General features: G+C 46.0%; 1 protein-coding gene across 4 annotated transcripts in view; it reads left to right on the forward strand.

Moving 5' to 3' along the window:
- Window positions 1-12,504, forward strand: part of ANKRD22 (ankyrin repeat domain 22) — a 117,021-nt gene that overhangs the window by 90,585 nt on the left and 13,932 nt on the right. For all 4 annotated transcript variants that reach the window (XM_063961700.1, XM_063961701.1, XM_063961702.1 and 1 more), the window contains one exon: window positions 5,266-5,457. In XM_063961700.1, the coding sequence (XP_063817770.1) occupies window positions 5,266-5,457 (192 nt within the window). The remainder of the gene's footprint in view (window positions 1-5,265; window positions 5,458-12,504) is intronic.

Below are 12,504 nucleotides of genomic sequence, written 5' to 3' on the forward strand. Positions count from 1 at the left end.
CCTTGGCCCTCATTCCGAGTTGTTCGCTCGGTATTTTTCATCGCATCGCAGTGAGAATTCTCTTAGTGCGCATGCGTAATGTTCGCACTGCGCATGCGTCAAGTAACTTTACTAAGAAGAAAGTAATTTTACTCACGGCTTTTTCGTCGCTCCGGAGAACGCATTGTGATTGACAGGAAATGGGTGTTACTGGGCGGATGTACGGCGTTTTAGGGGCGTGTGGCAGGAAACGCTACCGTTTCCGGAAAAAACGCAGGCGTGTCTGGAGAAACGGTGGGAGTGCTTGGGCGAACGCTGGGTGTGTTTATGACGTCAGCCGGGACCGAAAAGCACTGAATTGATCGCACAGGCAGAGTAAGTCTGGAGTTACTCAGAAACTGCTAACTCGGTTTTGATCGCAATATTGCGAATACATCGGTCGCACATTTAAGATGTTTAGATTCACTCCCAGTAGGCGGCGGCTTAGCGTGTGTAACTCTGCTATAATCGCCTTGCGAGCGAACAACTCGGAATGAGGGCCCTTATTCAGCTTCAGTTGCAGTTTTGCGATTGTGCAGCAATTACAGCATGATCGCAGACATTCTGGAAGCCTCCTGTATGATGGCAGGAGACCCGCCACCATTTTTTTATTCAGTCATACACGCAGCCAGCCCAAAAACACCACCGACATGCCCCCGTTCGCGTTACTACGCACCCGCAATACTCCGTCTTCGCTTTGGAAATGAGCGTTGCCTCCCGGTGAATGTATCTGCCTGTCAATCAGGCAGAGGCGTTCGCATTTAATGTGGAGCACCTGCATTAACTGCGGGGGCATGAGAAGGATGGGACCCGCACGCGTGCGTACATGGGTCCCGTCGCTGATTTGATGGGACCTGAATCAGCACCAATATTTGCAGTTTTTCCTTCAGGTACTAACACAAAAAGATGCTAGGGGCTACTAACTCATGAGCAAGCCACATAAAGCTGCTCATAGGAGAAGCAGCTGGTCCTGAGATTTCCACCTTCAACCCTGAGCGTTTGCCACTGTGACTTGTTGATTGTCATAGCGAAGCAGGCGCTTACAGGAAACTGCGGGAGCCTTAATTGAAAAGACCTGCCATGCCTTTGGCGTGGCTGTGGCTGAGTAGGGGGCAGGGCCTCAGAAGGGGCAGGCGGGGCCTCATGTGTAAGGGCTCCGTGGCATAACTTGCATAACTTGGGCGGAGTCAAGGGTCACAGAAGCATGAGTGGAACACCAACTTTCAGTGCAAGCGTCTGTTTTTTTACCTTAATGCTCCTCTCCCTAATGTCACATCGAGAACATACGTACCTCAGTTTCTTTCTAGGTCACTAAGCTATACATTAGTGAAAATGTGATCCAAGTTCATCAAGTAGTTTTTAGTGTGTACATGAGACCCTTAAATCACTTTCTGGATCAATAATGTTTGTACTTCCCAGATAAGATGGGATCATGGCAGTGACATGGGGTCAGGGGAGCCTCAGCTGTCATACTCCAGTATACTCCAGAGTATTGACTCTCTAAAATTTTTAGAGTAATACAAAGAAGATATTTTTAACTTATAACTATCATCTTTTGTATTATTCATATCATCTTTGTATTATTGTAATCATTTTATAGTCAGTACTGTGTGTGTAAATCTGGTTCTGACACTAGCCAGCACCTCCCCAGCCACTGCCCTCACCGCATCTCACTGGATCAAAGTAAATTAGGAGTTCTGCATATATGTTTTTAGCTGCCACCCTACAGCCCTGTGTGTTTGTGTTTGCTGCTTCAAGTTGAAAACGTGAATTATTTTTTTATTGTGCAGAAAGGCATGTGGAGGCAAATGTTGTCTTTTAAAATAACATTCTGTCTAACTATTGTACAGCATATGCCTATCAACACTTTTGTTGTAGACTAGTGTGTGTTTTATGGACATTTTAGTTCTACCAAGTCTACTGCATATTTCTATGATCCATTAAGTTTACCCTACTATATAATTAAAATGTTATCTAGAATGTTATCTTAAAATGTGTCTAGGTCTGTTCACCTGAAGTTAAAGCACCTGTTGTATGAATGCCATTCAGCTGGAGCTGCACATACATGCAGAAAATGACGTTCAAGGAGTTCACAAAAAAACTGCAGCCAACTAAAGCATTAGAATGTTAACATCAGCAAGGGATGCGGTCAAGATGCCGCCGGACGGAATCCCGGCGGTCAAAATACCGACGCCGGAATCCCGACCGCCACAATCCCGACATATTCTCCCTCCGTGGGTGTCCACGACACCCATAGAGGGAGAATATAATAGTGTGCCGAGCGTAGCGAGGCACCGTGCCCGCAGCGCGGCGAGCGAAGCGAGCCCGCAAGGGGATGCGTTCCGCTCGCCACCCCTGTCGGGATTGTGTGGTTGGGATTCCGGCCGTCGGCATTTAGTACTGATCCCATCAGCAAGTTACATATAGATATACTGAACCAATATTTAGCCAGGCCAAGCACTTTATCTGCCCAAAGTAATTATGTACACTCCCTGTCAAACTGATGCATGAAGATCCTGGGGTCAATGATTTCTGTCATTCCTGAGTGAATTATATAATAAAAAGGATGCAAACACGAGCACAGGGATGCATATTATTGTCCAGAATTATCAAACCTTGGAGAGTGATACATAGCACGGTGATAAAGTACCAGCCAATCAGTTCCTAACTGTCATTTTTCAAACAGCCTGTAGCATGGCAGGTAGGAGCTGATTGGCTGGTACTGGCATGCTATTTATCACTCTCCTTAGAGGAGTAATTGTAGATCTGAAAAAATCCACTTTCCAGCTATAATTTATACCAGTGTTCATCTGTAACTTTGCCTGATAAATGCTATTTATATAAAATTTGTATATGGGAATTACAGTAGGGGAACTATCATATTATTTGATATGCATTTCTGTATGATTTAAGCATTTAGGGGGTCATTCAGACCTGAACGCAGCCGCACGTCTGTACAGAATGGGTGAATTTGGGTGGTCTGCGCACTGCACTGACCGCAGTGCGTGTGCGTGAACTTACACTTTGCTGCTGCATCCCCGAAGGATGTGGCCGCAGTGTGATTGACAGTGGCGAACGTTCACGGGGTGGCGTTGGGGGGTCCTGAACAGGGGTGTTTTGTAGGGTGGCTGCATGACGTCACACGCAGCCGCTCCAATTATAAAAATGGCAATGGGCCGCCTAACAGCGCAGCCAGACTGTGCTGCCAGGAGCCAACCTTAGTTTGATGCATCCGCAATTTAATTGTGGACGCATCGTGAGGCAGAGCTACATGTGCTGGGCGGCCTTGCCCTGTGCTGGGCGGCCCCCAGCATGTGAGGAGATGGACTCAGATCTAGCTGCATATGCAGCAATCTGTGTCCATCTCTGAATCAGGTCCTTAGTCCTTCAGTAAATTGATCAATACTGTAGATCTGTTCTCACAGAGGGGGAAATTGAATCTTTACGGAGTTTGCCCCCTTTGGTGTATGCCATCCTCAGATGGTGTAAACTGCTTTATGCCTATGCATGGCCAAGCTTAGCCTAATTTGTTTATGGTAGGTGTATCTATCTATATCTATCTATCTATATATATATATATATATGCATATATATATATATTTTGGTACCCCTTAGTGGATCTCCATCTCAGCTCACCCATTGCCCGCCCCCCCCCCCCCCCCCAAACACACAGTACACAGAGCCCTCACAGCACTTATCCAGTTACTGTCCAACTGACAGCACTCACTGACCCTCCTCATAGCACCATGCACAGCCCCCCCCCCCCCCCCCCACAGCATCACATACTGCCCCCTTCACTCATTGAACCAAATATGGCCCCTTCACTGGCCGCCTCACAGCACAGCACCCCTCTCCCCTCGCAGCACCCCTCACAGTACAGCACTTCTCTCCCCTCACAGCATCACCACAACATAGTACCCCTCACAACACAGCACCACTCTCCACGCACAGCACCCTCACAGCATCCCTCACAGTACTGCACCCCTCACAGCATTTTTCACAGTACACATCCCTCTTAGCACAGCCCCATCTCCCCTCACAGAACATCACCCCTCTCAGCAGGAGCGTAGAGAGGTAGACAGAGTCCATTAATGCAGGTGGTGTGACATAATCTCGGGAGCCTTGACCACGTCCCCCTTTAAAAAAAACAACTAAAAAATACTTTCACATTGTGGCGCCCAGCACAGTAAGGTGCCATTTGCTATTTAGCTGGGGCAGAGTCAAGGGGGGTGCAATCAGTGCGATAGCATCCCCGCCCCCCTCCCTCCCACAGGCAGAGGAAGACTAAGCCGCAGCAGACTCCCCAGACCCATGCAGCCCAGTACACAGCAGTGTTTGCTGGGGAGGGGTATGGGTCGTTGGGTCGACTCAACTTAGGTTGACAGTCATTAGGTCGACCACTGAAGGTCGACATGGGCATTAGGTCAGCATGCACTAGGTCAACATGGGTATTAGGTCGACATATACTAAGTCGACAGGTGAAAAGGTCGACATGAGTTTTTGGACTTTTTTTGGTGTCGTTTTCTTTGTAAAGTGATGAGGAACCCCAATTAGTGCACCGTGTCCCCTCGTATGGCGAGCGAACTTCGGGCAGGGTTACCGTTCTAATCGTAGTCCTTTTGGATCGTCAAGTATGGAAAAAAAAAAACACCGATCTAATGACCATGTCAACCTATTGACCATGTCGACCTAATGCATGTCAACCTTCAGTGGTTGACCTAATGACTGTCGACCTAATGACTGTATCTCCTGGGGAGAGAGAGAAAGGCTGCTGCCAGCTGACACTTGAGGATGGAGGGGTCGTACTCGGCCCCCGTCTGGCCCCACCAGCAAGCCGTGGCCCAGGTAATTATTAATCCTCCCCACCCCACCCCATCCCACCCCCATCTTGGCACCCCTACCTCTCAGTGCTGCGCCCCTCACAGCATAGTACACCTCTCACCTTGGCTGTAATTGGTCAGCCGGCCCTGTGCCTATGGAGGGCAATCTTGCAAGGGATACCTTGAGATCCTTCTCCCACAACCTCTGTCCATCTCTGGAAACTGATACTGTGCCCATCTGCCCGTAACTGCAGTAGCAACATACTAAAGAGGAGGATCATCGGAACAAAAATGCTAAAATAACGTAAAACTAGAACACAGCACTTTTAATAGATTAATTGCAATGCTCAAGTATTTTTTTTTATTTTAATCTTATATTGGGTCCTGGAACAGCAAAAATCTGAAATTCACCTATGTCTTTTATCAGCCAATTTGTCAAGCGGCATACGAAAATAACCTAGATGAAGTCCAACTACTCCTGAAAGAAGATAGCAGCATTTTGAATGTGAAGGACCGTTTTGGAGGGGATACTCCATTGATCTGTGCCTGCAGGAAAGGCAATATTAAAGTAGCCAGCTTCTTGCTATCCATGAAAGCTGATATAAACCTCCGAAACAATGTAAGTGAAAATCTATATTATTCTAGTCTACTTAAGTTTGAAATAGTCTAATATGCTTTATTGCTGACATATTTTTTTATCTCTGAGTAGGCGGTCAGTGTACACCCCAAAATTCACTCTTACCAGCAGCAGGTGGCACTGCAGTGTGAGCTTCTGGTAACTAGGGTGCTGTCCAGGGTTGGACTGGCCCACAGGGGTACAGGGGAAACCACCGGTGGGCCCTACTGCTTGGGGGCCCACCCCCTCCTCTAGGGATCAGGTTCCAGACTGTGCTGTTACTAATCTAGTACATTATCATGCATGCACTGCAGTATTTACTGTATATATTTATCTAGGGGCCCTACATGCCCCAGTCCGACTCTGGCGCTGTCCTTTAGCGGCCAGTTCCTTGACTATCTCATTTATTGGTTATACAGTATTAAGGACCTAATTCAGCATGAGTAGTAGTTTTACAATTTCTCGCAAAAGTGCAACTTCTTTCTCAGCATGCGGGGAGCCACCCAACACTGGGCAATGCCACCCTACATGCCGGGTCCCCCTTCCCCCAGGTGAGATGCGAGCCAATGCGCTTGAATCTTAAGGGTAGCCCCTGCCTTCGCAGCAGTCGCCCGGCCACAATGTTTAGGCCCGCAGCAGCAGCCCCGCAAATGGTCCGGACACGCCTCCGTTGACCAGACTGTACCCCCCCAATGCCACGCCACCGCCCATAAAATGATGCAACGCCACCCTCTGCGAGTACTTAGATTGTGATCATGACTTCATCACGTGGTTGGTTCGTGGTGAAGGGAATGGCAGGGACTTCCAGCTGTGATCACACATCACTAGGGCCTAATACAAGTCTTTGTTCTGAATCAGGGAAATAATGGTGTTGTGGAGCTCGTTCATTTTAGTAGGTTTCTACATTTGGATTCAGTATGGATGACTGCCGGACGGGATGCCGGCTGTCAATATCCCGACAGCGGCATCCCACCCGCCAGAATGCCGGCAGTGGGGCGAGAGCTAAGAGTCCCAGGATCTATTCCCACTCTATGGGAATAGATCCTGCGAATGCCACAGGATCTGTTCCCACTCTATGGGTGTTGTGGACACCCACGAGTGGGACTAGCCCTGGTGCTCCAGGATTCGGGCTAGCGACATTGTCGGCTTGCGGAATTCCGGTGTCTGTATTCTGACCGCAAGGATCTTGACAGCCGGCAAATTAAACGCATCCCCTAGATTTAGTGCATAATCCCAATTAGCTGAAAGAGGGGAAAACATCATAAAGTTATATACAGTAACAACTCATACGAACAGCTTGTGTGTACTCAATGTGCTAATATACATAGGCATTGTATATACTACTTGAGGCAATACGCTTTGGCTGCACTGTTATTCATCAAGCAGCATCCAAAAATGTGCTGTAGTGCAAACCACAGTAAGTGCAAGTACGAACACAAATTCATAGCGATGCACAGAATAAAATGGGTTATACTTTTATATGAGGTTGCATGCTCTGCCCTGTTAAAGGCAAAGCACTCGGCAAGTGATTTCTGTAAGCTCATGATCACAGTAGGCACGCATAACGCTTAGCTGGAGCAGCAATTTTGTACATTTCACAAGTGTTTATTATCTATAAGTATGGCTGCACTGCTGTAAACCGCATAATAGGACCAGACTGCCTACCATAATAATATGACCATTTATGGTATTACAGGTAGGTTACTTGGCTCCAAACAAAATTAACCCTAGCGTGAATCTGTGTGCGTGTACCTGTGCTAGGGAATATAGATTGTAAACTCTACTGGGGCAGGAACTGATGTGAATGGAGAATTATTCTCTGTAAAGTGCTGCGGAATATGTTTGCGCTATATAAATAACTTGTAATAAATAAATATGGTATGTGGAAACAGGGCTGCCATCGGGGGCGCTAGGGGCATAACTGTCCCGGGCGGGGGGGCGCCCGCTGCCACCCGCCACCGCCCGCTGCTGCTGCCCTCCGCTGCTGAGAGGGCCTCAGCTGGAAGTATTGAAAACGCCACTCCCAAAATGGCCGTCGCCTCAGAGTAGAAAATCATTTTAAAATGCTAGGCATCCGCCATTTTGGGAGGGACATTTTCAAAAGGTTGAAGGGGGCAGGCGTGTTCAGCGGACCGGGGACCCACGGCGGTGGCCGGGGAGGGTTTTCCCTGACTACGAGCAAAACCCCTGACAACAAGCAGAACCCCACTGAGAACAGGTACTCTGCATTGGGGCATTTTTACTGTGTGGAGCATAATATGGTGACAGGGGCATAAAAGTGCGGGCATAATATGGTGTCGGGCATTACTGTGGGGACTTAATATGGTGTCAGGGGAATTACTGTGGGGGCCATAACATAGTTTTGCTGAGTGTACGTGCACAGGAATTGTAAAACTTTGTCTAAAGCTGGGTAAACACTATACAATTATCGGGCCAGTCAGTTGAAAATTGAGGGATTGTTCCAATATTTTATAGTGTTTACACACATCTGGTCTCATCTGATGGTTAGATCTTCCTGTGTTCTTAAAAGATGCAATAAACGCTGTGCAGATTTTTTTAGTGTGTACGCTTTGTTTGCGGAATGGCTGACATTTCTGTGCAGGACAGATAACAGTAGGATCTACCGAATCAATCGTATAGTGGGGGTAATTCTGAGTTGATCGCAGCAGGATCTTTGTTAGCAGTTGGGCAAAACCATGTGCACTGCAGGGGAGGCAGATATAACATGTGCAGAGAGAGTTAGATTTGGGTGTGGTGTGTTCAATCTGCAATCTAAATTGCAGTGTAAAAATAAAGCAGCCAGTATTTACTCTGCACAGAAACAAAATAACCCACCCAAATCTAACTCTCTCTGCAAATGTTATATCTGCCCCCCCTGCAGTGCACATGGTTTTGCCCAACTGCTAAAAAATTTCCTGCGATCAACTTGGAATTACCCCCAGTGTGTACTCAGTGGCTCCGATGGGGGAACGGGGGGGAGTAATTTTTGCCTGGGTCGGTTGCTCAGGGGGACATATGTTCCCTCTTGTGGCAACGCGCATAGTGGCCCGAGTTGGTTCCACAGCTCTGCTTAGGGTGCCTTGCACATTGTATTTTTAAAAACTTTTGGGGTGGATCTTGGTCACGTCTTCTTATTTGGCCATGCCCACATTACCCATGTCCATCATCGACAGCCATGTAAGCATGATATCTGATGTTCTTAAATGAAATGTGAAAGGTGTGTAGTGTACCCAGTTTAAGGCCTTCTCCCTTAAATATATTGTAGGATTTCCCAAATAAAAATAGTCCTGGCTCATAAGAGTAGTAAATAATAAAAATTAATTAAAAATGTACACAGTATAGCAAATATAACCTTCCAATTGAGGGGATTATTCAGCTTCGGTAGAAGTTTTGCAAAATTCGCTAAATTACTACTGATAAAAATCACATGCTGAGAGCTGCCCAGCACAGGGCAAGGCCGCCCAGCACGTGAAGCACTGCCCTGCGATGCGATCACATTTCAAATGTGATTGCATCGCAGACATTGGAAATACAGCCTGACTGTGTATACTGGCGCCATGTTCCCCATCGCAGCGATTGCAGGTAATGTCAACCAGCTGCCCTGAAAACACCCATGACACGCCTGTGATAAAACTAAATATTTAACGTATATAAAACACTTTAAGAGGTCTAAGAACACTGTACGCTATCTACGTAAGAAGTACCGCAAGGGTACGCCAGTTGCGTAACGATCGCTCAACCGTAGTCGAGACGCTCAAGCGTCACGTTCGCTTACGGCCCAGAGATCACAGGCAGGCACGCTATTGGCTGCCGACTAACGTAATGATTCGCTATAGCGTAGCGGACGCTTGGGACCACGAGGAGATCTCCAGCGGTGCAGACGCTTACGACGTTAAACCTTTATATCTATACCATTAACAACGAAATATACAGTAAACCTTAGTGTGGTGATAGAGTGTAAATGCAACCTGGTGTAACCAGATTAACTACAAAGCTGCTTGGGCGTCACCGACGCTCAGGGAATACTTAACACTATAAGAAATACACAGATACCTGGGCTTAGGGTCCAAAACCTATTATATGTATTATGACTATTATACTTGCAAAAGAATCACAGTACAAAGCATACACTACAATATAACAGACTAACTAACCAGATAATTACACAGGAAATACCATACAATACAATACAATACAATCAAGGGAAAATAAGGGAAAAAAAGAGGAGAGAGAGATGGCTCATAATAACATCAAGACAATATGACTGCGGAGAAAACTAACGCACAAGGGGAAACGATCGCATGCGCCTCGATATCCAGCTCCCGATTATCAGCAATGAGAACCGTTGAAGAGAGTGAACTGGATATGGTCGGCCTGCCTATTTATGCCCCACACACAATACAATTCAATGGTCCCTACAATCTCATTGTTCATTGGACACAGGAATTCGGCTTCGCACTATAACAAAAGGTCATAGGTTGATTCATACAGGTGGGCTGTGACTATTTCCAACTGCTCAGGTGGGAGGGAAACTGGGTTTCCCGCCGCATGGGTAATAAAGTGCAAATAAAGTAAATGTTCATAAACTTCTTATGTCCATAACTATTCGCACGAGCGATTGATCTGCTTCAAACCAACACCGGAATATTTCTAATTAAATATTCTTCCGATGGATACTAAACACCACTGTATTACTCCTGTCTGACCCTTCGTATCAAACAAAGAGGGATTTCTCTGTTCATGAACATTCTATATTAACCAAACTTTCAGAATCTATCAAAGGGACCATGATCTACAAAATACATTATATAGTGAAAATATGTAATGATTGAGTCGCACGCTACGATCGCATAAACTCTACCGTAAATACGCATACCATGCGCCTGCGGGTGCCCGCGACTGTGAGTATGCGCACGTACGGGAGAGCGTACGCATGCGCAGCACGGACCTGTATGAGGTGCAAATATGGTAGTGTGCATAGAGATATTTTTCTGACTTTGACAGTCCACCCTTTGGCAGTCAACAATAACTGCCACTTCCTGAAAACATTTCAAAAGGAGAAAAATATATGTTAGGGGTTAATACATTTACATGGTTGGGTAAGGGAGGAGAGGAGATGGTAGGAAAAGGGTATGACCTAGTGAGATAGCAGAAGCATGTGTGTATGAATCCGTGCTTGGGGGTCATGTATCATCGTGCCGTACGTGTTTTAAATCAAGCTTCGAGGTATTGCGAAGTATACATTTGAATTCCTTCTTATCCCGTGGTACGGGTCTGTGGATGGGCTGTCAAACTTTACCGAGCTCTTTTCGGTTTTGGTTGTAACAAAATGGGGGAGCACATTTTAGTTGATGATACATGAATGGGGGAGATATGTGATTGCTGATATCTGTGCCTGTATTCCCTATCGACTATGTGTGTCATTACCTGAGGGTTGTAGAAATGAAGAAAAGACATAATTACGGTAAATGCGGTGGTATTCTATGTCAGGTAAATGTACATTCGTCGATTGAGGTCTTGTTTGGTGTCTGTTGAATGCAGTCTTCTTTGTGCTTTTGCCCATAAGGTGCGAGCAAAGCTGTCAATGTCCATAGATTTACAAAAGTGTTGGGCTAGCGTAATTTTAAAATTTCTAGGGAAACTGGGGATCCATGGCATAGTTCATCAAAAATCTGTGTATCAGGTTGTCAAACTTCTTCTTTAATCCCTCTGTTGTCTGTATATCGGCTCATCAAATTCCTCGTCCAAGTGGGTCTTGTTACCTTGGAGAAAACGGAAAAACAGGTGAAAGAAACGGACCGTAGAAATCGCATTTTCATCACATCATTGTTTCTACATTTGGGTCATAAATCAAGTCCAGGTTAATTACAGTTTCCTCACTCCTTAAACTCATTACCCTTGTACGATGTTTGCACTTCATTAAAGCCTGACCGCATCTAAATATCAATCCAATCGATAGGACAACACCTAAGATACATAGGAGAAACTTCCCAACATCCATTATGACTCCTTGAGCCCATTCTCCTAAACCAGAAAACCAATTTCGCGGGTTCAACCATGACACCCAACCAGTCAGCTCATTACCTACAGCAGCAAGAGTGAGATTGTGTCTCCTGCGAAATTCCCACTTCAATTGGAGAATATCGTCCATCTTTTGGTCTATGACCTCGACCGGATCCTCGGTGCTATTCGTAATATATGTGCAACATTTCACGCCGTATTGTGTTGCCAGTGTGACACAATATCCGCCTGTCACTGCTGTGAGGTAATTGAGAACCATTCTATGCTGTACCAGTTCTGTTTTGTAAGCCTGAAGTTCTCTTCCAGTATACCTAAACGTGTCATCATACATTTCAGTGATATTGTCTAACAAATTTGCGAGCGCCGATATGTATTTATAATTCAGCACTCCTCTAGCGGTGCGGGTGAAATCTAACGCGATTAAGAATTGAATCCCGGTGGATTCACTTATCAGATCAGAGGCCGGATGCTCTGTCTTCTCTATCAGGTGCCTTTTAACAACGTGCTCGTAATGGGTGTGAGTATAAGGAGCTTGGGCACCACGGTGTATGTCTTTCATTTTGTCATGTGATACAGTCATTACTTCAGGCAGTACTTTTCCAATATAACACAATCCTTCAGAGTTTGGGGCAAGCCACTTGTACGCCTTTCTCCCGCATATGAAATATGCATCATCGGGGAGAACATATGGGACGGAGTAGGACATAACCATATTACACACCTTCCATGTGAAATCTCCTAACCCTAATTCTTCCATCTGCTTAGTACACGTATCAGGTTGTACGATATGTGCACAGTATCCTGGTGATACCTCTCCCACTTTAGTAATCCTATTTCCTAAGGTATACCTATACCGGAAAGATTTTCCTCTACTGGCTATGTGGCGTACAAGCTCTGTATCTGTAGGCATTCTATCTGCTCTATGCGAAAAGGTCATGGTGTGGTTACTCCATGACACTTCCCAATTTCCCGGTTTTCGGGGATTGGAGATGTTGAAACATAATAGGGACCTATCCACATGGTATTGGT

Source organism: Pseudophryne corroboree, chromosome 3 (genome assembly GCF_028390025.1).
Source record: "Pseudophryne corroboree isolate aPseCor3 chromosome 3, aPseCor3.hap2, whole genome shotgun sequence".
Taxonomy (NCBI): Eukaryota; Metazoa; Chordata; class Amphibia; order Anura; family Myobatrachidae; genus Pseudophryne; species Pseudophryne corroboree.